General features: G+C 40.0%; 1 protein-coding gene across 1 annotated transcript in view; it reads left to right on the forward strand.

Annotated features, from left to right (window-relative positions):
* LAMA2 (laminin subunit alpha 2) overlaps positions 1 to 24,180 on the forward strand; it is a 588,770-nt gene that overhangs the window by 245,679 nt on the left and 318,911 nt on the right. The window contains exons 9-12 of the mRNA XM_084776810.1: positions 79 to 178; positions 2,916 to 3,076; positions 13,299 to 13,439; positions 16,964 to 17,137. Of these exons, the coding sequence (XP_084632936.1) occupies positions 79 to 178; positions 2,916 to 3,076; positions 13,299 to 13,439; positions 16,964 to 17,137 (576 nt within the window). The remainder of the gene's footprint in view (positions 1 to 78; positions 179 to 2,915; positions 3,077 to 13,298; positions 13,440 to 16,963; positions 17,138 to 24,180) is intronic.

A 24,180-nucleotide genomic window follows, 5' to 3' on the forward strand; every position in this document is an offset into this window, starting at 1 on the left:
TCTGAATTGTTTTGCTAAGGTGAAAATGCTGGCATTTTTATTACACTTGATTCAAACCATTTCAAATTATTTTTTCAGGTGTCACCAAATTATCCAAGACCTTGCCAGCCATGTCACTGTGATCCAGTTGGCTCCTTAAGTGAAGTCTGTGTCAAGGATGAGAAATATGCCCGGCGAGGTGAGGCACAGTAGGGAACTGCCGCTCTGAGGAAAAGATGACTGGATGCCAAACATCATTCTTTTCAGAGAATTTTGCAGTAATTCCATTCACATGGTCAGGATTTTGACATTGAGTAGGCTCTCTAGGGCCCTATTTTTATTCACCAAAATAATTTATTTTGTGCCTAACTATATGGCTTGAAAGCCAAAAATAATTGATCATCGCCCTTGATGTATATGTACAGTAGTGTGGCATTTTATTATAGGGGTAATTTTTGAGAAATTTGTCGTTAAGCAGATTAGTGGTAGAAATGTCATAGTTTGCATTATATGGGCTATGATGTCACCAGAGAGTATAATCTTATGTGATGTGTTCTTGAGAAAAAAAATGACGTTATATAACAGTAGTGTATGTGTGTGTGTGTGTGTGTGTGTGTGTGTGTGTGTGTGAGAGAGAGAGAGAGAGAGAGAGAGAGAGAGAGGAGAGGGAGAGAGGATAAAGAGATAGAGTGTTACTCTATAAAGCACACATGTATACAATTTTTCATGACCCATTACTTAGGTTGTTCTGTAACTTCCACTGAGTCCAGTGCAAAATGACCGCATTCATTGAGAGAAGTGTATGCAGCACTGGGGGAGCAAATGCAGATCACACTGTTAGATGTAGGTGATGCCAACAGTACATGAAGGGCTACAGACAGTGCTACCATGAGTTGAAGCCCAATACTTTGAGGTATAAAATTTATGATAAAACTCTCAACATTGAGGAATCAAATAGCAACATAATAAAGTTAATATTTGGGAGCTACTATCAGGGTGGTTGTCCTGGATAATTCAAGCAGCTAACTGAAAGTAGCAAATAATGAAGACTGTGTGCATTTTTACTCTAACAACCTTAAAGGTAAAGCCTGCTAGTATGGATTCTTTCCGTCTTAAGGTACAAGTAAATCACATTGTTATTACTAATACCATCAAGTCAAGTTCCCCACTAAAATAAGCACATTATCACATTATTGAAAAAGCTATTAGAGATAGAAAAATTAGGAAAATAAGTACATAATAGAGTGATAGTTTATAAGCAACAATAAGAAAATTTTATAAAGAAGAAAATTAATACTGCACTCTATTTTTTAATTTCACTTTTTTTTCCTTTTATTGGATCCTGACAGGGAGCTGGAGCTACAGATAGCTGTGAGTCACCATTGGGTGATGGGAGTTGAAGCAGGGTCCTCTGGAAGAGCAGCAAACACTGTTACCACTGAGCCCTCTCTCTAGCTCCTACAACCTATACTGTTCTGAAGCAAAAATCTAACAGCCTTACCAATATCAACTGAATGTTTATGATTTTAAGTCATTTTCTGGCCCCAGTTAGTATTTGTGCAGCTAATTTACTTTTCTACACACTTTCCTGGCACATACTTCTGTTCTCTGTGTTTGCTATTTCCAGCCGTTTCCCATGACTCCTGTGCACGTTTTTTTTTTTAATAACACTTGAGCGTATGCCTGACTTACTCAGTTTAATTCTCCTTTGTTCCAGTTACATGTTTTCTTTCTTATGATGTATTCTTACATTTCTGCTGCTCTTTGTCTTTCCCCCAGTGGAAATCACATTTTATTTTATGTGTATGCATGTTTTGCCTTCATGCATGCATGCATGCACACCATGTGAGTATCTCGTACCAGCCGAGACCAGAAGAGCTAGTCAGGTCCCCTGGAACTGGAGTCACAGATGATTGTAGGCATAGTGTTGGTGCTTGGAACCAAATGTGTATCTTCTGTAAGGGCAACAAGTGCTCCTAACTGCGGAAACAACTCTCCAGCCCCTAATTCTTAATATTTTTAAGGAAAAAACATAAAGCTACTATGCTTACATAACCACTGACATTTTTATTTAGGTTCCACAACACCCTTTAGTGATATACACAAGAAAATAAGGCCATCGAAGCCAACATGAGCAAAGCTCATATGAACTCACAGAGACTGAGGCCGGATGTACAGGGCCTGCACGAGTCTGCACCAGGCCCTCTGAGTACATAGAATGATTTCTAGTTAAGCATTTTTATGGAATTCCACAGCATGCAAATGAGCGTGTTTCTGGTTGTTTTCATTTCTCTTGATGATATTTTCTTTCTCGTAGTTTATCTTGTCCAACTTCCATGTGATAGTCCCTGTTTTGCCTTATTCTATTTTATTATGTTTTATAACATGAATGAATGAACAGCAACCTACCCAGTAGGGTAAAGTTTAACAACTGACCTGTCATTTACACCTGCGAGGAGAGGGATTTTCTCCAATAGAGTGAATCTAGGTGGATCAACCGCTCCAGGACATGCCTCACGTCAGGAGTAGATGACCAACATATCATGGAGTTTGGTGTGTGTGCACGCACGCCTGTGTGTGTGTGTGTGTGTGTGTGTGTGTGTGTGTGTGTGTGTTTTATTTTAGGGTGTTATTGTATTCTGTTTTCTACGTTTTGCTGTTGTATTGAGTCATTGTTTATTTTTTGAGAAAGCGCTTAACGTTGAATTAGTAGGGATGAAGAGAGTATCTGGTATGACTTAGGTGTGGGGAAGAACATGAACAAAACATACCTGAATTTTAAAATTGCTTTAAATTTATAAATAACACAAAGTTAAAAAAAGAAAAACACCACTAACTTGTGATCAGAATCCAACTTAAAAGTTCTTGTAATTGAAGCCTAAAGAATTAAATCGATTTTCTTTTGAAAATGCTGATACATAATGCTTCTCCCTTAGGGCTCATACCTGGATCCTGCTACTGCAAAACTGGCTTCGGGGGCATGAGCTGTGATCGCTGCCTCAGGGGTTACAGCGGCTACCCAGACTGCCAACCCTGTAACTGCAGTGGCTTAGGAAGCACGAACGAGGACCCTTGTGTTGGGCCATGTAGCTGTAAGGTATGTCGGTTAACCCAGGCATGCCCCACTGTTGAGACGGAGGGCAGCTCCCCTTAGCTTCTCTCTTCTGTCGGCTGCATTAGGCATTTGTAAAGCTGTACATGACTGTCTGTTATGTGAGTATATATGCAAGGTATATATACACACATATCATATATGCATATATGTACATATATCTATGCATACATATGCAATATATATATATAATAAACACACACACACACACACACACAAAACAAAGAATAGTTATTCCTTCAGGCATCATCAAATACTGACCAGGTTCATGACTACATCTATCATTTATATAAAATCTGCAACTGCATAGATAGACCCCTTTGGTGGTCCATGTCATTTTATAACAAATGACTTTTCTCCCATTGTACAAAAAGGTATGAGCCACTCAAAATAGTAGTTGTTTCAAATTATAAATATATACATTTGTATCCACTTCCAAAAAGAATTCTGTGGAGGATTTAATTTTGGATTTTAAAAAATAATGCCCTGGGACCTGAGTGGAGATGGGTTTTTTAAATCCTCACCATATTTAAACTCTCCTGGCTAATTACTAAAGTGTAAGAAGGCCTCGTGGACTTGATTAAAGATCCAATATGTTCTCCCATGGGCACTTTCAGAAAGGCAGTTTTAGTTCTTGTACACAATCAGCTATAGCTTGTGGTGTTGATACTCAGGGACACATCACACCTGCAGACACACACACACACACACACACACACACACACACGCGCGCGCGCGCGCGCACGCACGCACATGCACGCACACGCAGAAGTTGAAGAGCTAGGACTGAGGTGCTTCAGCAGCAAGAGTCTGTTCATGGTGGCCTGACTCATTTCTAACTGTATTAGCTGAGCAAATGAGTAATCTTCTTCAAATGGTAACATGACACAGTATTATAAACATGAAAATAATTTTGGTATCTTCAATGGAGCCTTACTAAGAATAAGACAGCTAAATTAAGACCTTAATACCCCTTTGTTTCCTTCACTAACTTATAATACTTATCTTGGTATATATTATAATAGTTGGTACACATGATTTTTGGTATATGTACACAAATATTATAGCACAATAAAATATTTTTAATGTTAAGTATTTATCAGGAAAACATTTTAAAATATGCTATATAGTATATTGTTTACTTTATGTATATTTACTGTACACAATAATAATAAAACTATATAGATATAATGTTTCTGTAATAGGCATGTATTATATTAAAGACTATTTAAGTGCCTATCTAGGTCTATTGAAACTGGATCGCTTATTGCCTACAGAGTAAACAGAAAGCTGTTGTGAAAGCTCTCATGTGTTGGAATATAATAAATTTTCCAGATTTAGTGCATTGCATTCCAATATTATCTGAAATGAAAAATTGCTCTCTAAGACCAGCGCTGAACAGCAGTGATTGAGTGGTGGCTTGCTTCAGGACCCCCCCAACCCTCCCCACTCCAGCCCCACCCCCACCCCTGCTCTGAACGCTACTGGCCAGTCCTACAGCCTTAAGTTTTTCTTCTCTGGTCTCCACTGAGAAAAGACTGTGTTTACACTTCTTTTTTCCAAAGTGCTAAGGGCAGCTCTCATTTTGTCACTAGCTCCAGTGTAGGAGAGGTTAGGGTTAGGGTTAGTGCTAAGTTAAAAGTGGGAGAGGAACTTCCTAAGCAGGTAGCTTACCGAGAACCAAGCAGGAGAAAGGATGCACTTTTAGATACACACCTTTAAAGAATGTTTGGGCATCTGCTATGTTTAATGAAGGAGTAGCAATTGGGAGGGGAAGGACCATTTCAGTCAGTTTATTTGGGAGGTAGGATGGGGAAGGCTGGAACAGGACAGTTCTCGCAACTAGCCATGCTCAGCGCGCCGGGAAGCTCCCAGAGCTACTACCACAGGCTCTTTGCCTGACACCAAGCCCTGTGAAGAGTGATTGTAATCCTAATGAGAAAAATGCCTCCGCGAAGACACTTGAAGCTCTAAGCACACAGTTAAAACACTATAATAAACAGTAATTAAGAAATCATAAAGTGATTTAAGAATTAACTAAATAGCATCATTAAAATTAATGTCTTTCAACAGTATGATATTTTAAATAGAAAAATATCAGCTCTTAAGTCTTATGAGAAAACTTAAAGAAAGCCAGTTCCATAAGATTCCACCCAAACTCTAAATATATATGTATAAAAAGTATACACACACAATAAATAACAAAGTTACATCATAAAATCATGTCACAATATAATTACATTGTGGTCTTATAATGAACTATGTCACAGTGCACAGAATATGCACTGTGATGAATTGCCCATCGTCTCTTGTTTACAAGAATGATAAATAGCTAAGTATTTAAAACAGCTCTACACACAATTTAAATACTAAAAGGAACACCTACTAGGGCAGAAAGGAGACAAGTGTGATGGTGCACGCCATTAATCCTGTCAATCAGGGAGGCAGAGGCAGGTGATGTCTGTGAGTTCAAAGCCAGCTTGGTCTACAAAGTGAGTCCAGGACAGCCAAGGCTACACAGAGAAGCCTTTTCTCAAAAATCAAACAGGAACAACAAAATAAAACCAAATGCAAACAAACAAAAACCCAGAAAGGAATGAGATACTCCTTCTTCTTTTTTTTCAAAGTATAATTTGAAGTAGTTGTGCCAAGTGATTAAAATGACAATATGGGGGAAAAAAAGAAGAAAAATATAACTGCATGCATACCATTCAATGACAGACTTTTGTGTCAGCATAAAGTGTGTGTGTGTGTTTGTGTGTGTGTGTGTGTGTGTGTGTGTATGTGTTGTGTCTGTGTACTCATGTAGTATTGATATCAAAATAATTGACCTTAAGCAAGTATTTATTTATAAATAGAATATAAAATAAATACAAATAATAGCTATATAAGTATGTATCTGTAAAATTCATGTTACTAAATAATCATTTGCATATATATTTCTATATTGTTATATAAAAAGAACTTTTCATTATTTTTTAAATGCTTTTATTTTGAAAACTTTAAAAATTACATTTATTGACTCCCTGTGCATGTGTATGTGTGTGCGCGCGCGCGCGCGTGTGTGTGTGTGTGTGCTCATGTGTGTGCATGTGTGTGTGTGTGCGTGTGTGTGCGCGCGTGTGTGTGCATGCATGCATGTGTGTGTGTGTGTGTGTGTGTGTGTGTGTGTGTGTGTGTGTGTGTGTGCACATGCCTGTGTATGGGTACATCACAATTCCCCATCATTCCTGTAAATGGCAGTGGGCAGCTTGGCAAAATTTGTTCCTTCAGTCCACGCTGTGAGTCCTGGGGACCCAACTCTGGCTGTCAGTTTGGCATCAAGCACCTACTGTGCTGAGGCATCTGGCTGCCTGGCTCCCTTTTCATAGTTTTCTTGAGTAAGAACTATCCATTGAATAGGAAGACATTTTAAAGAACTTCTTCATTATGAAACCTGAGGCCTGTTTTTTTTTCTTTTGTGAATTTTGAGTGACAGAGATTCTAAACGCTGTATTCAGTTGCAGCCTCTATTACTTCTAAACATATATACTGGTTATATAAATGCACATCACAATAACATAAATCTCCCTCTCTCTCTCTCTCTCTCTCTCTCTCTCTCTCTCTCTCTCTCTCTCTCTCTCTCTCACACACACACACACACACACACACACACGCACATCTGCAGTGAGAAAGTCTATCTCCTTCATTACCATTGGAAGGCTCCCCTGACCCCTCGGTCTGTCTCCATCAAAAGATGAGCTTCATCCTCAAGTCTAAGACTATGTCTAGTAAGATGCCACCTAAACGCAGCCTCCTGAGAGTTCCCCATTCATCCTATGAGAGCAGCCTGGCCTGCCTTCCACCTGCATGCTGCTGGACATGGTTAACAAGAACCATACCTATCCTTAATGTTTTCTGTTGGTGGCTTTCTGTGCCTTCACCTTCTCATGCTCTGCTTATAAAGCCCCACATGTCCTGGCTGCATTCAGAATGAATTTCTTTTCTGCACTGAGGTCTTATTGAATAGCTGCTGGGTCAAATCTGCTTTTGGACACTCTAACTAGTATATGGCTAGTTCTTTTGCACAACATTAAATAAAACTTAGCCCTTGAGAGGTAAAAACTCTCATTTCTTTTCATCTTTCCCTAGAACACCAAATATTACTTAACATCAGATCAGTGTGTTTAAAGAGTATGCACCCAACAAACACTGGTAATTAACCAATTATCCTTCCATGTTATCTGATTTTAATGCTAAATGATATTAAAATGAATGCCTTTACGGAAGAGAATCTATAATTTACTACTACACAGGCCTCAAAAACTAAGCATGACTATAAAATTCCTAAAACAATTATTATTTAAAAACTAACTTAAATGTTTTTTGTCAATGGAATTCCCAGTTGACTATCAACCACAGTGAAACACACACTGCAGAAGTTGTTCCACATTTATAAGGCGGCTGCTTCATGAGAATGAAAATGGGAAAGCTATTAGAACTCTATTTCTCCAGAGAGAGGCTGCAGTAAGGAAGCTATCACAAAAAGAAAATTGATGTCAGCCCAGTGGGCCTCAGACTTGAATCAATCAATCAACCAATCAATCAATCAATCAATCAAATAACGGAAGTTACTTAGTAAGGCTTTTTAAATTGAGCTATTTTGTGACAAAAATACTACTGAAGAAATAAACGCGATATAAGTGGCAGCCACTAGGAGTGCTTGGTAGCCTAGCCCGCAATATATTTTATGTTTTAATTAGGCATTTGACTACGTATAGCCAATGAAAATATCTGAAAAAACAAACCGCTGTTCCTGAGCAGATGGGTGTTGGTGCCAATGGGACAAAAGCATCAACTTTCCACGTCAGATAAGTGTGTCCCTACCGTCCATTTAGACATACACTCCATCTGTGATTCTAAGTCTTCGCAATGATGATTATGATGATAATGTGACCAAGCAGGTCCTTGAGGATCATGATAATAAAAAATAGCATGGATAAATAGCTTGGTCTCAAGAAAGTGACACTTTTAATATCACTATATGGAAGATGTATTTTCTATTACATGATTATTAACAATGAGAAAATCATAGGCCATGATTGAGTCATATGTAAAAGTTAGTATATGCAATTAGAATAGCCCTGAAATAAACAGTGAACATATAACAGGAATTTCTAGAGTGAAAGGATGAAACCTCAAATTTGTACCATTTCATCGTCTTCAGTGTGGGAACTATCATTAAATATGCAAATTGGCAAGATCACTAAAGGAATCTAAACACTTAAAATATTAAAAAGAGGTGCCCATTGGAAATACTGAGAGCTTTAATAGAGTAGGACCTTGATTGCTTAGATACAACTAAAAGGTATTTAATATTTTTAAAACATCAAATGAATCTAGTAGCTTTTAAAAAGGGTGATGAGTATAAAGAAGTGACAGAATAAAGAGAAGGAGAAATATCATAATAATTAAAATAACAAGCATACACTCATCCTCGATGTTACAAGTTCAGGTTTAGTTATACTCTGGCCTGTAGTTTGGGGACTAGCTGGATGGTCTGCCAATCTTACTAAGAAAAGAACAACAACAACAAAAAACCCAATTGTTTTAATCTATCTATTTTAGTAGATAACCCAGAATATCCCAACTGCCGCAGACAGTGTTACAATAACTTATTGTCATGTTAGCGGGAAAACAGAATGCATCTTTTCCATCAACCCTGCCCCCTTTCTGTTTACTTTTTCCTTATTTATCTGGTGTCGGCGACAGCACAAGTTCTTTGTAACCCTCTCAGGGCAGGCATTTTCATCTGGTGTGTCTTAGGTTATCTGTACTTTCCAGATGTTTTTGCCACAATCCTCTGGAGTGCAGTTTGCTATTCCCTAGCATACCTGGACTGGAGATGCTTAGCTATGACTTGATGAATGAGTCATAGAAAGAAAGAAAGGAAGGAAGAAAGAAAGAAAGAAAGAAAGAAAGAAAGAAAAAGAAGGGAAGGAAGGAAGGAAGGAAGTGCAGGACGTTTCTTAACAATTCGACACGGGTATCAAAAGGGATTAAGTTGTGCAGAGCGCTCACCTGGAGGGCTAGGTGGCCAAGTATCAGAGTCTAAGCCCAGTGACCCCTTTCTTCCAGCAAGACTCCCTCTCCTGATGGTTCTACAAGCTCCTAGAATAGCTCTCTTCTGTGGAAAGCAAGAGTTAAGCACTTCAGTCTGTGGGGGCATTTCACACTCAAACTACAACAGGAGCCAGGAGTTGTCAACACTAGCAGGTCCTATATTCACCACCCATGATGTTTAGCCATGTTTACATTTGTCTCTGATAAAGCCTGACAACAAGTTTTAGATGATGTGAGTACAATTGCCTTATTTGAACATGATCAGACCAGGTAGCCGACTCCGACTAGCTAAAGCTGGGATGCTTGAGCCTGAATAAAACTCATCTGTTACAGCATCCTGCTCTAAATTAGGGCTTCGCTTGTTGACATATTGGTAAATTGCAACTGAGGGATCAACTTGAGAATGGCAAACCAGACGTAAAATATTTTGGTACTAATGATGATCAAACTAAACAAGACAAATGAGCAGCTGGCCCATGGGTTGTTTTCAGTCTGTGAATACCTTATAGGTGCTCGTATCACTAATATGGTGTTTAGAGTTTCCTAGAGACCACATCATGTCCAGTGACTTCTTAAAAGGACTTTCAGAACTTACAAAAAAATATGTTATATTCACACTGTGTTTTATTGCATGAACAGTTTCTGACTAGAATTTCTAGACAGAAGATGCACAGTCCATGAGAAATAAAGCACGGGATGTCATCTGTCCTCTCTCAGTGGAAGCACGCAGCACGCTGCATCTCCCGCCATGTGTGACAAGGAGGGAGAACTGCCCACTAAGGAAGCACACTTACGTCTTGTGCCCAGGGTCTTGTCATAGACATAGTTACGGCCATAGGGAAATGCTCACGTGGCAAATGTTTGCTGGGTTTGTAATATTCACAAAGCCTCACTGAAACACTTGGCTCTGAAGCCTCCAGATGCATGAGATAAGGCATTTACTAGAGTGCTAAGACGGGATTAGCTAATGGGAACCTAGAACCCACACATACAAAACCATTCTACCAAGCTATCTCAGAGATCTTCTGCTTAGTTCCCTATAACACTGTGGTTCTCAAACTGTGGCTTGCAACCCCTTTGGTAAACCCATATCTCCCAAACTATTTACATGACAGTTCATAACAGTAGCCAAACTATAGTCATGAAGTAGGGACAAAATAATTCTAAGGTTGAGAGGCCACCACAACATAAGGGACTGTATTAAAGAGTGGAGCATTAAGAAAGTGGAGAACTATTGTCTGACAAAGGCTTTGAGCATCCAGTCCCATTCAGTTAACCCCCCCTGTGCTATTTGGTAGTGAAAGATTTTGTGTCCCACTGTCTCATAGCTCATATGCATTGCACTCTCAAGTGCCTCGATTATAGCTCTGTGAATTTGGCTCCTAATTAGCACTCAGTAATTATCTAACATTCCCTAAGAAAAGAGGTCTTGTCTTGTAGAATAGCCTTAAATGTCCATTATTTAAGAGCAAGGCCTTTGATTTTAAGTGCCAAGTGAAATTCCTAGCATATAGGAAGTTTTCAGGGTCTTTATTTTGGGAGAATGAATGACAAATGAAACTTTTCTCGTATTAAATATTATTTTCACTGTCTTTGCTAACACAGATGTCTTTCTACCCCTACCAGTCAAATAGAATTTTAAAAACCATGCCTCAAGGTTTATTTTCAATTTGCTTCCCATCCAAAAATCCCATAAAGCCTTCACAGGAAGAACGCATACCTCCTTCCGTATGTTCTCCTACGTTAATTTGCTTCTGAGATATACTGACTGCCTTCCACCTTGCAGTTGATTTCAGGCACATCCTTTTATCTGTATAGATGCTGGCTTTTAAGAACAGAGGCCTTGACTCTACCCTCATCTGTACAGTACCCAGAACTCCCACTTTAGTGTGCTGCTTGAGGTTATTAGACTAAATTGAATATGCAGCGATTTACTCATAATTTTTCTCAAGGTCACATAACAAGGCGAAAGTGGAGCTAAGGAATATGTAGCAAGTGTCTAAAATTTCTCTAATTGTTTGTCTCAGTCTGAATCTCAGAAGAGGTGGTATTACTTACTCTCAAATTAGAGTAAATGAAAAGTAGACTAGACTGAGCACAGAAGAACACACCGTTCGGAACAGCTGTACTGTGTCCTCAACGGGAAAAGCTAAATTATAATTATAGGCATGTTTCATCTTCCCTGCCTGTGTACTCTTTTGAAGATGCTCTTCGTCTCTGTGCTTTGGGGATTTCTTGGTCCCTATGGGTCTGAGAGTAGGCTGATTTCTCTTGCTGGCATCTATCATCTTAAAATATTTGGGATAAGCTGAGAAAATTTAAAACTGGTCAAGAATCTTAGAAACCACATTTCAGTTTCTATACATATCAAGATACTAAACACTAAGATATGTCCTACCACTATGGGCATGTCATTCTTCCATGGCTCCCAGCAACACACAAATAGATGGAATTGTAAATGGATCAAAGATATTAAGAATCAAAGACTGAAGTTTAGGTAAATTTCTCCTTCTTTGGGGTCCATTTTCTGTCTTCGGTTTTTATATTCTTTGCCACCCCATCTTGCTGATACTGGCTTACTCAAATACATTTGTGTTTGTATGAGAATGTCTGTGTAGGCTTGTTTATGTGTGCCTTTGTGTGGAAGCCAGAGACCGCCATGTTGGGTGTATTCCTTGATCATGCTTCTCCTTTATATTTTGAGACAGGGTTCTCCACTGAATTTGGAGCTTGCCCATTCAGCTTAGATTGGGCCCTTCCTGGCTCTGCTTCCTCAGTGCTAAGATGACCAGCCTATACTATGTACCTAGCATCCTGCAGATTTACTTATTTTGTTGTTGTTGTTGTTTGCTTATTAACTTGGATGTTGGTGCTAAAACTCACATCTCTCTTCATGCTTATGAAGCAAGCATTTTTGCCAGCTGGACCATCTCCTGGCCCTTCAAATATGTTTTTAATAAGCATCCACTGTGTGTATATAGCACTTTGGTATGCATAAAAACACTACCACTGAGCAAATTGTTTAATCTTAATAAGCTTGTTTGAAGCCAGTGCTCAGCATGGTCCAGGAACCATGCTATTTTCTGGGTATGTGTACACGGGAGGGTTTCCACCTCTGACTAACTGTGACATGTATTGGGAGAGAATGATCTTTGTAAGCCTGTGAATTCTTTGGAGGATATAATAAAGTAATGCACTTATTACTTTTGGGAAACAAGTTAGCTCTTGAATAAGGGAAAGCTGCACAGTAAGGTAGAAGGAGAATGCAAGGAAGAGGGCAGATGAGGAATCATGCATGCCTAAGGATGCTGGGAATCCATTTTCCTGCTGAGAGAAGCCTTCATTTCGAGGTATAAGTCAAAATCAACCACTTCTCAGGCTGTCATTGTGTAGTCAGCTTTCACATTTTCCATGTCCAGGGCCTAGGATTAATTAGCCTAATCTGCAGAATGGTCACCAAACAAGAATGAATTATCTTCATAATATTCTTATGTAAATAACCTGTCAGGACAGTGTGCAAAGGCAAAACAAAAACAAAAAACATTGTGAAAAAATTAAGCAGGAAAAAAGGTCTTCTCTTTTTTCTTTATTCAGATCAGGGAAACTATACATATTTCCCCCAAATTCCCCACATCTCAACTCTATATGCTTGCCTCAAATGTATGTAGTTTTAACCTGTAATATTAAAGTATTTGACAATTTTATATATAAAAAAAACCATGTTTCAATCTTATCATATACTTGAAGATTAAGTTATAACCCTACTCAGATTGGTGAGTCTGATATTGGCTCCACTTTCATCAGACAAACACATTTGGATTTATCATAATATTTACTCTGTGTCCTTAGTACAGATCAAAATAACGGTTTTGATCACAGTGCTTAGGACTTGGTAAACTCCACCATACACATAGGCTGTGAAGTTAGAACAATGGATCTTAACAGGAAACTTCAGAGCAGTTGTTCTTCATTGCATCGCTGTGCCCTAAAAATGGGTAAGAAGGTAAAATGAAGACTGCAGCCATGTTTTCCTGATGCAGGCACAGAGCAGATTGTCCTTTGAAAGATGCATTCATTGCTAATACACCTCTTTACACATTTTCAGGAGAACGTTGAAGGTGAAGACTGCAGCCGTTGCAAACCTGGCTTCTTCAACTTGCAAGAAGATAATCCAAAAGGCTGTGAGGAATGCTTCTGTTCGGGGGTGTCAACCAGATGTCAGAGTTCCTACTGGACCTATGGGAATGTAAGGATGCTCACTGCCCTTGGCACACTGCCTCATGTTCCTCCCTGTCTCTGTTGCTCCTGTTCTGTTCTAAGAAATTGAAAACAAACAAACACAACAAATGATTTCGGATACAACTTAAACCTGTCCAAAACTAAAGTGAATAGAATTTCATTCAAATGTTCTTTGTGTATTTTTGGTTCAAAGCCTTTCAGATTCTATCTGTGGCCCAGAGAGAAGACTCAGAGCTTACTGCTCTTGAAAGGAACTAGAATTTGGTGCCCAGGACTCACATCATTTGGCTCACAACTGACTGTAACTCTGGATCAAAGGGATTTGTTGCCTTCTTTCAACTACTGGGAGCACCAACACTCATATGCATATACCTTACACATTGTACACACACACACACACACACACACACACACACACACACACACACACACACAACACCTAAAATGATATTTATTAAAGTATTTTTGTAAGTCTACAGACTAAGTTCTCTCTGAAGTAGATATAACCCTTGTCAAATCCCATCTATGAAAACATAATGAGAATCATGTTGTGTTCATCCCAAGCACAAGATGTACAAGATAACACACAAGATAGCAATAGTAAATATTTCATTTCCATTCACTCATATAATCTATTTGTCACATAAGAAAAACCTGACTTAATCGTTCTTCAGCAGTAACCAAGACTGTATTTCTCTAAAACAAACATGTACTATACATTTACCCACTTTTCCCACCTTGATTCCCACTGCCTGTCTGCAGAGAGCCATTTCCTCTGTAAAAACTGTGTGAGAGGAAAATGGTCTTGATAATTCCCATTGCCATATGGGCTGGACCAAGTGCAGAGCATATAGGAAGCAGGTTGGAAAAAGTGAACTTCAGAGTAAATGAAAAAGTAGATTTCAGGAGAAAGGCTATGGAGACACAGTGGATTGTGAACAACGGAGCAACATATCAGAGCCATATTTTATAGGCTGTTATTTTGATAAACTGTCTCCTAAACACTTTCTTCCAGCTTCGACCTGCAAACTAATGCAGAACGCAGTCATCCAATACTGTCCTGTCTGTGTTGCTTTGGAGTCAGGTTTGAAATAAGTGTTTCTGACTGCACTCTTATATGGGACTGTGAATACTTATATGCTTATCCAATGTCTGAATTTCCAAGAAAACTTTGAAGAAACCATACTGAGTGGACTCAGTGCCTAAGTTTTTCATTTTGTTTAAAAGTCATGCATAATGTTCCTGACAACTCTACCAATACATCAAAGCTTCATAGCTTCATAGCTTTCCAGTGGTTGGGGATAGGTACTGTTCAAGCCTTGGTCTCTAGAACGTAGGTACAGGCTCTCCTCAGATGTCTCAGGACAGCTAACTTTAGAAGAGGAAGCCAGTCTAAGATCTCCCAAAGCTTGAAAATGAAAAGTAATATTTTCATAGGGTATCAAGTCTCTTCTTGGTAACCTGCTGTCCTTCCTCTGAGTGCCACCAGGTCTCCCTCTCCAGGGGACATGGTCAAAGTTGAGGCACCAGAGTATGTGAGAAAGTAATATCCCACTCTCCACTCTACTGTGGAGAGTGTTCTGTCCATTGTCTAGATCTGGGTAGGGGTTTAAGGTTTACCGCCTGTATTGTCCTTGGCTGGTGCCTTAGTTTGAGCAGGTTACCAAGAAGAGACTTGATACCCTATGAACATATACAGGGGGAGGTAAACCCCCTCAGGAACAGTCATAGGGGAGGGGAATAAGGGGAAAATGGGAGGGAGGGAAGAATGGGAGGATACAAGGGATGGGATAACCATTGAGATGTAACAAGAATAAATTAAGAAAGTAAAAAAAAAAAAAAAAAGAAAGAAAGAAAAGTAATATTTAATTTATGCAAGGTCAATCTCTGGTTGTTGTCACTTGTAATAACAGCTATATCTCAGGCAGTAGTATTCTGAACCTCGCAGCTACTATCATGATGAACCCTGGTTTGGGGTTTGACTAGCCTGAGGGGTGAGTAGCCCCTGAGCAGAGTACTCCTTTGGGTCTCTGCAATGATGTCTGGGTCAGAAGGGCTCTCACCTGATTGAGGGTTCGTCCTAGTCATAGGTTAAATTTTTGAACAGACTACTGGGAGATGGCAGGAATGCTGAGAGTAGGGCCTGGTAAGAGGAAGTAAATCAAAGGGGGCAGGCTTTGGCAATGGGCATCAGGCCATGCATTCTTCACTGCTATACCCTACCCACCGGTTGTCATGAGATACATAGCTCTTCTCCACTAGTCTGTCCCCTATGATGGACAAATCTTCACCCTTGGGGCAAAGTAAATCCTTCCCTCTTAGGTGGTGGATATTAGGGATCTGGTCACAGTGATGCTAAAATTCTGGTGTCTCCCACTTCAACAAACAGTTTAGTTTTAACTACACAGGATAGATTCACGTTAAAGTGGATATGTATACCTGACTTTGATACATACAGTGTATACATACATTGTTATACCTGATGTATAACACTGTAAAGCTAATCATTACTCATCTTTTATTCTTCCTTTAAAGTGATATCCTTTTTGGGGGCCAGGCTGTGGTCCTATGAAAAAGAATATATACAGTTTTGGGAGATGTTGTCATAGCAACATTCTGGTGGGTTCAAATGACCTGGAGCCTGCAGACAGAAAATTCATAAAGTAGGAAGAATGGAAATATTGAGCTAAAGCTACCTTTTAGGTCTTACATTTATGATTTCTTTTGCCCTCTGCTTTATGAATACGTACGCAACACTTGTGAGGTCTTCAGCTTCATAAGACTGTAAGGAATACTACTGATATGTGAAATTCCAAGTCCCAACTATTTGATAAGTTATCTAACATTATTACCACCATACAAGTTAGAGTAAGTTTCTATTTTTGGTGAAGTTAGCCAAATGGTTGCCATTCAAGTCCCTAGTACTCACGCAAATAGCTGGGTGCAGTGGGGTACACCAATAACTCTAGCACTGGGGAGACAGAGCTGGGAAGATCCCTGGTGTTGAAGTCTAACTAAATCAGCACCAGTGCCATGCTGTGTCTCAAAAACTAAAAGATAGAGAGCAACTGAGGAAGACAGTGAGTGCTAATCTTGACCTCCATCACGTGCACTCACTCATACATGCACAGGCACGTATGCATAGACACAAATGCCACCTATGCACAGAGCGTACACACAGACATGCGCAAATACCCACATGCATGCACACACGTACACAAACAAATAGTACTTGGAATCACAGTATAAGGAGACAGTAAAAACTGATTATTACATAGTTCTATCAAGAGCCTCAAAATCATCAATAAAAAATAAACAATGGATACTCCATGAGCACACACGGTAATATTGATGATGTACACAATATAGAGCACTCTTGTGTTTTTGAAATGTCTGTAACCTTTTTCCCATTTGTACTTGCCAAAACTGCAAGCACCGTGCTAGATTTAAAAAAAAAAAAAAAAAAAAACCTACTGCTGTTTTTTGTTTGTGTGTTTGTTTGTAACTGGAGATGGTTGTGTTTTCTTTAAGGTTCAAGATATGCGTGGTTGGTATCTCACAGACATCTCTGGCCGAGTTCAGGTGGCTCCCCAGCTTGATAGCCCCAGCTCGCCTCAGCAGATCAGTATTGGGAACTCTGAGGCCCGCAGGTCCCTTCCAGATAGTTACTACTGGACTGCACCAGCTCCATATCTTGGAAACAAAGTAAGTCCCTTCGTGACATTCTTATTGAAGCTGTGTTTTAATTGACCTATCTATAAAAAGCAAGCTCATTTCATGTGTTCACACAAAGCCAAACACATACTGTATCACATTTTCTGAAGGACCTTGATGAGGTCACGTTGGGCTTTCTCCAAGTGGCATACCTGATATAAGCAGGAGATATCAAAGGGTTGTGGCAGCCTTAGGTCTTCATGTAGGTCCTAGGTAAACTATTTCTATGAGTGAGTATTAATGAAATCTCTAGACTTTTGGGGGAAAACATAGTCTAGACATTGGAGGAAACTATTGTGTGTCTATTTATAGTAGTCTAAGGTGGCAATTCTTTACAAAGTTTTCCTCATCTTTTTCAGTTTTATTTTAAGACTTTAAGTGAGGTAGTTACCTTTTACTTCTACCCAATATGCATGTTAATTGGAAAAATGGATTTATTATGTATCTAATTCAATACTTACAATGAGGTGTCTGTAAGCTACACCTCATATTTTCTAGAGTTTGGGCCGAGAAGTACCCTGAACTTGCCATATTGAAAGCACATGTTGCTCTCAAGCTGACTCAAATGTAAAATACACATATAATCAAGGAGAACAACCTTGAAAATTCACTGTGTGTGTGTGTGTGTGTGTGTGTGTGTGTGTTTGAAGTCTTTCCTATTGTACATGAATTCTCTTTAAATATATCTCTTTGTGTTTAGAATTCTGTGTTCTCTGCCAAATCATTTATTAAAAGCTAAATTTAATTATTTTGTGAATTTTTTCCTGCTGTGTGAAAATTAAAACCTTGTGAGGGATTAAGTTGCCTCATTATACCAGAAGACAGTGATGACAAAAACCTGGTGATGGGGTAACAACATCACCTGTCACCTCTAAGAACATATTGTTAATATTGAAGAAAAAATTTCACTGGTTGAGTAAACAAAAGTATACTTATAACTATTGCCTGCATTGCATAATATGTGAGCACTGAAACAGAAATGATAGTAACTCATATGCTGCTCAATGAACGGGAACTGGTAATTTTGCTTGATAGAAGCATTTCTACTCATAGCCAGGTTCTCATTTTTAACAGACTTCTAAATGCTACTGTGAAAAATGTGTAAACGAGTAAAGTAGGTTTTCAGTGAACACATATTTTAAAAGAGACAGCATATGTTGCATAAAATTCAATCTCTGTAATAAAAATATAATTAAACTTTTATTTGCTAGGCTCTTTATGACATGAAGTCATTTCATCCTACTTAGACACCTCCTATATCCCTGACAAGAACAAAACAGCACACAACTTGAATTTCTCCTGCTCAACACTGCCAAAAAAAATTAAAAATAAAACTAAACTTACTTCCTTTTTTGTGGAAAGGACCTTCAAGAAGAAATTTGGGTCTAAAATAGAACAATTTCATACTTGGTGGGATACTGTGCTATTATTTAAAGGTAGTTACTTATAGAAATTACCATTGCCATATTTTCCATGATTTCTTTTTTGGGCATATGCCTAATCATTCTGTTGGCTGAAAGCCAAGCCAACAGAAGCAAACCAACCAAACAGGATATCAAGTCACATCAGAGCAAAGAATTAGGACATCCTCTTCACCGTGGTCATAGGGGTTGGATCCCAAAGATAGCTCCCCTCTTTTGGATGAACTATTTCTTCTAACCACCCACAACAAAGCACTCCACACTCCATGGAAGATCATTTTAAACTTCACAAGGCCCTGCCCTCCTGTGTCCCTATTTCCATTCAGCGAGCAAAACGATGGTAACTGAGTGTGAAAATTGTTTGACTACGGAAGACATTTTTTTTTTTAGCGTACCGTGGAAGCCCTCAGTGGTTTGCTGTCAGCCTTCCCTGTATGAATGAAACAATTCGCCTTAATAACTGAACCATATAAATTTTTGATACTACAATAATACTGCCAGCTCTCAGAAATTACCACAGTACATCTTAGCTGTCATGTCACATCATGTAAATTACAGTCATGATGACACACTTAGCTTGCTTGATTTAATATCTTGCTAAGGAAATGGAAAATTGTTGGTCCTTGTTTGTAAATTCAATAAAGCCATTTTTTCTAAATAGTTGAGGCTACATTTTCCCCCCAGTAATTACCATTTGAGTAAGAACCACTGTCAGAGTCTGATAGGGATAGTACATCACGATTTTCTTGACCATCTGCTTAATCAGTGGGTTTTATCGATGGGCGTGTTTGGTAGACTGTGAGGATATGGTGCCACCTCTACTTTTTAAGTGTTAATTTCTAAGATAAAAATTTTATTTATAACGTGTAATAATCTTTTTATAAATATATATATGGAGCAGATTCAGGAACATTTTCCTATCTGTGTAGATATATGGCTGCCTTGCAATAGAGGGAGAGGTTCAGGGCATGTACTCCCATAATAAAGACACTACAGTTCTTGCCTCGTCTCTTAAGATCCTAACCACTTCCTGGGACACACTGTTACAACACACAAGTCATCTTGCTTGTCATCAGACTCAAGAGTTCAAACCCATACTGTGTGGAAAATAAACTGTATATAAGGGAGTGTAGGACTGTGTGTGGATAGTGGATGAAGTTCAGAAGATGTACAGGCCCATCGGTGGACAAGCCACCAATAAATGTTACCATCTCAACTATGAATTAATTCCTCAAAAGTAATCATGACATGCTTTTTTCTCCTACATGAGCAGTTACCAGGCACCAATGGCAGTTTATTTGTATGTAATTTTCCTGCTGCATTCTCAATCCTCCAAGAGGGTTAGATCAATTTCCCATTGGGGGTGCAGTGAGTGGAGTTTTATTTTCACAATCCTGGGCAAATATTTTTGTTTGGTTTATGGACATTTGTGCAAGGGCAGAGACAGGCAGAAGAGAATGGAGCTAGAAGACAGAGAACCCTACTGGTTTCCCAAGGGAAGCTGCTGTTCAGAAACATGTTGGGAATTTCAACGGTAGGCTAATTTACTGCTTTAGTAAACTGAATGCTGCTGGAATACTGATTAAGTCGTTTGCATAAACTGCTTCCCCTAGCGGACTGAAATGGTTGGTGCAGCATCCAACAGTGGTTCCCTGTGTCTGTAAAACTCTTTAAGAAGCTGCTTCCATGGCCTGCTTTTTTCTGGTCCTGTACTGCTGTTAAGGTTTGAGGTTCTATTTCTGAACATGATTGGATTAACTTTATGGGAAATTTTTTTCACAAAATAATTCTTATTTTCTGCACTATCATATTGAATTTCTGTGGCTAGCTTAGGGAAACGTTTTGGTTGTTTCTGACTCTAGGAATGCCTGGAGTTAGGCGTTAAGATCCTCCTGATTTGGTATAGCCTTTTGCTGACTTTCTTTGGAGAGCCCACGTTATATCTGTGTATAGGAAGAAAGTAGATGCTGGAATCATTCAGAAAACAATGATTTTTTTTTTAAACAAATAATCTTATTACCTAAAAAGGCCTGGAGAAAATACCTGGATTGATGGCACGTGCTTAAACAAGCAAGAATCAAAACAAAATTATTTTGACTAGGCTGTTGATCTATGATCTCTCAGTGGGAGTTTAAGTGGGAGTTGAAAGCTGTTTTCAGAATCATATGCTTAAAAAAGTTAAATACTAACAATCGTTGCTCTACGGTCTCACCATCGTTTAAAAGTGAAGTCCAAGCTGAGTAGGGTACTGACCCCTGAAATCCAGAACACTAGCGAAGAGGAAGGTCCACTCTGAGTTCAAGGGTTGTCATGGCTACATAGTGATTCTAGGAAACACTAGCGAAGAGGAAGGTCCACTCTGAGTTCAAGGGTTGTCATGGCTACATAGTGATTCTAGGAAACACTAGCGAAGAGGAAGGTCCACTCTGAGTTCAAGGGTCGTCATGGCTACATAGTGATTCTAGGAAACACTAGCGAAGAGGAAGGTCCACTCTGAGTTCAAGGGTCGTCATGGCTACATAGTGATTCTAGGAAACACTAGTGAAGAGGAAGGTCCACTCTGAGTTCAAGGGTCGTCATGGCTACATAGTGATTCTAGGAAACACTAGCGAAGAGGAAGGTCCACTCTGAGTTCAAGGGTTGTCATGGCTACATAGTGATTCTAGGAAACACTAGTGAAGAGGAAGGTCCACTCTGAGTTCAAGGGTAGTCATGGCTACATAGTGATTCTAGGAAACACTAGCGAAGAGGAAGGTCCACTCTGAGTTCAAGGGTTGTCATGGCTACATAGTGATTCTAGGAAACACTAGCGAAGAGGAAGGTCCACTCTGAGTTCAAGGGTAGTCATGGCTACATAGTGATTCTAGGAAACACTAGTGAAGAGGAAGGTCCACTCTGAGTTCAAGGGTTGTCATGGCTACATAGTGATTCTAGGAAACACTAGCGAAGAGGAAGGTCCACTCTGAGTTCAAGGGTTGTCATGGCTACATAGTGATTCTAGGAAACACTAGTGAAGAGGAAGGTCCACTCTGAGGGGTAGTCATGGCTACATAGTGATTCTAGGAAACACTAGTGAAGAGGAAGGTCCACTCTGAGTTCAAGGGTCGTCATGGCTACATAGTGATTCTAGGAAACACTAGTGAAGAGGAAGGTCCACTCTGAGTTCAAGGGTTGTCATGGCTACATAGTGATTCTAGGAAACACTAGCAAAGAGGAAGGTCCACTCTGAGTTCAAGGGTCGTCATGGCTACATAGTGATTCTAGGAAACACTAGCGAAGAGGAAGGTCCACTCTGAGTTCAAGGGTTGTCATGGCTACATAGTGATTCTAGGAAACACTAGCGAAGAGGAAGGTCCACTCTGAGTTCAAGGGTTGTCATGGCTACATAGTGATTCTAGGAAACACTAGCGAAGAGGAAGGTCCACTCTGAGTTCAAGGGTTGTCATGGCTACATAGTGATTCTAGGAAACACTAGCGAAGAGGAAGGTCCACTCTGAGTTCAAGGGTTGTCATGGCTACATAGTGATTCTAGGAAACACTAGCAAAGAGGAAGGTCCACTCTGAGTTCAAGGGTTGTCATGGCTACATAGTGATTCTAGGAAACACTAGCGAAGAGGAAGGTCCACTCTGAGGGGTAGTCATGGCTACATAGTGATTCTAGGAAACACTAGTGAAGAGGAAGGTCCACTCTGAGGGGTAGTCATGGCTACATAGTGATTCTAGGAAACACTAGCAAAGAGGAAGGTCCACTCTGAGTTCAAGGGTAGTCATGGCTACATAGTGATTCTCGGAAACACTAGCGAAGAGGAAGGTCCACTCTGAGTTCAAGGGTTGTCATGGCTACATAGTGATTCTAGGAAACACTAGTGAAGAGGAAGGTCCACTCTGAGTTCAAGGGTCGTCATGGCTACATAGTGATTCTAGGAAACACTAGTGAAGAGGAAGGTCCACTCTGAGTTCAAGGGTCGTCATGGCTACATAGTGATTCTAGGAAACACTAGCGAAGAGGAAGGTCCACTCTGAGTTCAAGGGTCGTCATGGCTACATAGTGATTCTAGGAAACACTAGCAAAGAGGAAGGTCCACTCTGAGTTCAAGGGTCGTCATGGCTACATAGTGATTCTAGGAAACACTAGCGAAGAGGAAGGTCCACTCTGAGTTCAAGGGTAGTCATGGCTACATAGTGATTCTAGGAAACACTAGCGAAGAGGAAGGTCCACTCTGAGTTCAAGGGTCGTCATGGCTACATAGTGATTCTAGGAAACACTAGCGAAGAGGAAGGTCCACTCTGAGTTCAAGGGTCGTCATGGCTACATAGTGATTCTAGGAAACACTAGCGAAGAGGAAGGTCCACTCTGAGTTCAAGGGTAGTCATGGCTACATAGTGATTCTAGGAAACACTAGCGAAGAGGAAGGTCCACTCTGAGTTCAAGGGTCGTCATGGCTACATAGTGATTCTAGGAAACACTAGCGAAGAGGAAGGTCCACTCTGAGTTCAAGGGTCGTCATGGCTACATAGTGATTCTAGGAAACACTAGCGAAGAGGAAGGTCCACTCTGAGTTCAAGGGTCGTCATGGCTACATAGTGATTCTAGGAAACACTAGCGAAGAGGAAGGTCCACTCTGAGTTCAAGGGTCGTCATGGCTACATAGTGATTCTAGGAAACACTAGTGAAGAGGAAGGTCCACTCTGAGTTCAAGGGTCGTCATGGCTACATAGTGATTCTAGGAAACACTAGTGAAGAGGAAGGTCCACTCTGAGTTCAAGGGTCGTCATGGCTACATAGTGATTCTAGGAAACACTAGTGAAGAGGAAGGTCCACTCTGAGTTCAAGGGTTGTCATGGCTACATAGTGATTCTAGGAAACACTAGCAAAGAGGAAGGTCCACTCTGAGTTCAAGGGTCGTCATGGCTACATAGTGATTCTAGGAAACACTAGCGAAGAGGAAGGTCCACTCTGAGTTCAAGGGTAGTCATGGCTACATAGTGATTCTAGGAAACACTAGCGAAGAGGAAGGTCCACTCTGAGTTCAAGGGTCGTCATGGCTACATAGTGATTCTAGGAAACACTAGCGAAGAGGAAGGTCCACTCTGAGTTCAAGGGTCGTCATGGCTACATAGTGATTCTAGGAAACACTAGTGAAGAGGAAGGTCCACTCTGAGTTCAAGGGTCGTCATGGCTACATAGTGATTCTAGGAAACACTAGTGAAGAGGAAGGTCCACTCTGAGTTCAAGGGTCGTCATGGCTACATAGTGATTCTAGGAAACACTAGCGAAGAGGAAGGTCCACTCTGAGTTCAAGGGTAGTCATGGCTACATAGTGATTCTAGGAAACACTAGTGAAGAGGAAGGTCCACTCTGAGTTCAAGGGTCGTCATGGCTACATAGTGATTCTAGGAAACACTAGTGAAGAGGAAGGTCCACTCTGAGTTCAAGGGTAGTCATGGCTACATAGTGATTCTAGGAAACACTAGCGAAGAGGAAGGTCCACTCTGAGTTCAAGGGTCGTCATGGCTACATAGTGATTCTAGGAAACACTAGCGAAGAGGAAGGTCCACTCTGAGTTCAAGGGTAGTCATGGCTACATAGTGATTCTAGGAAACACTAGTGAA

The sequence above is a fragment of the Acomys minous genome (assembly GCF_964271855.1).
Source record: "Acomys minous genome assembly, chromosome: 3".
Classification (NCBI taxonomy): Eukaryota; Metazoa; Chordata; class Mammalia; order Rodentia; family Muridae; genus Acomys; species Acomys minous.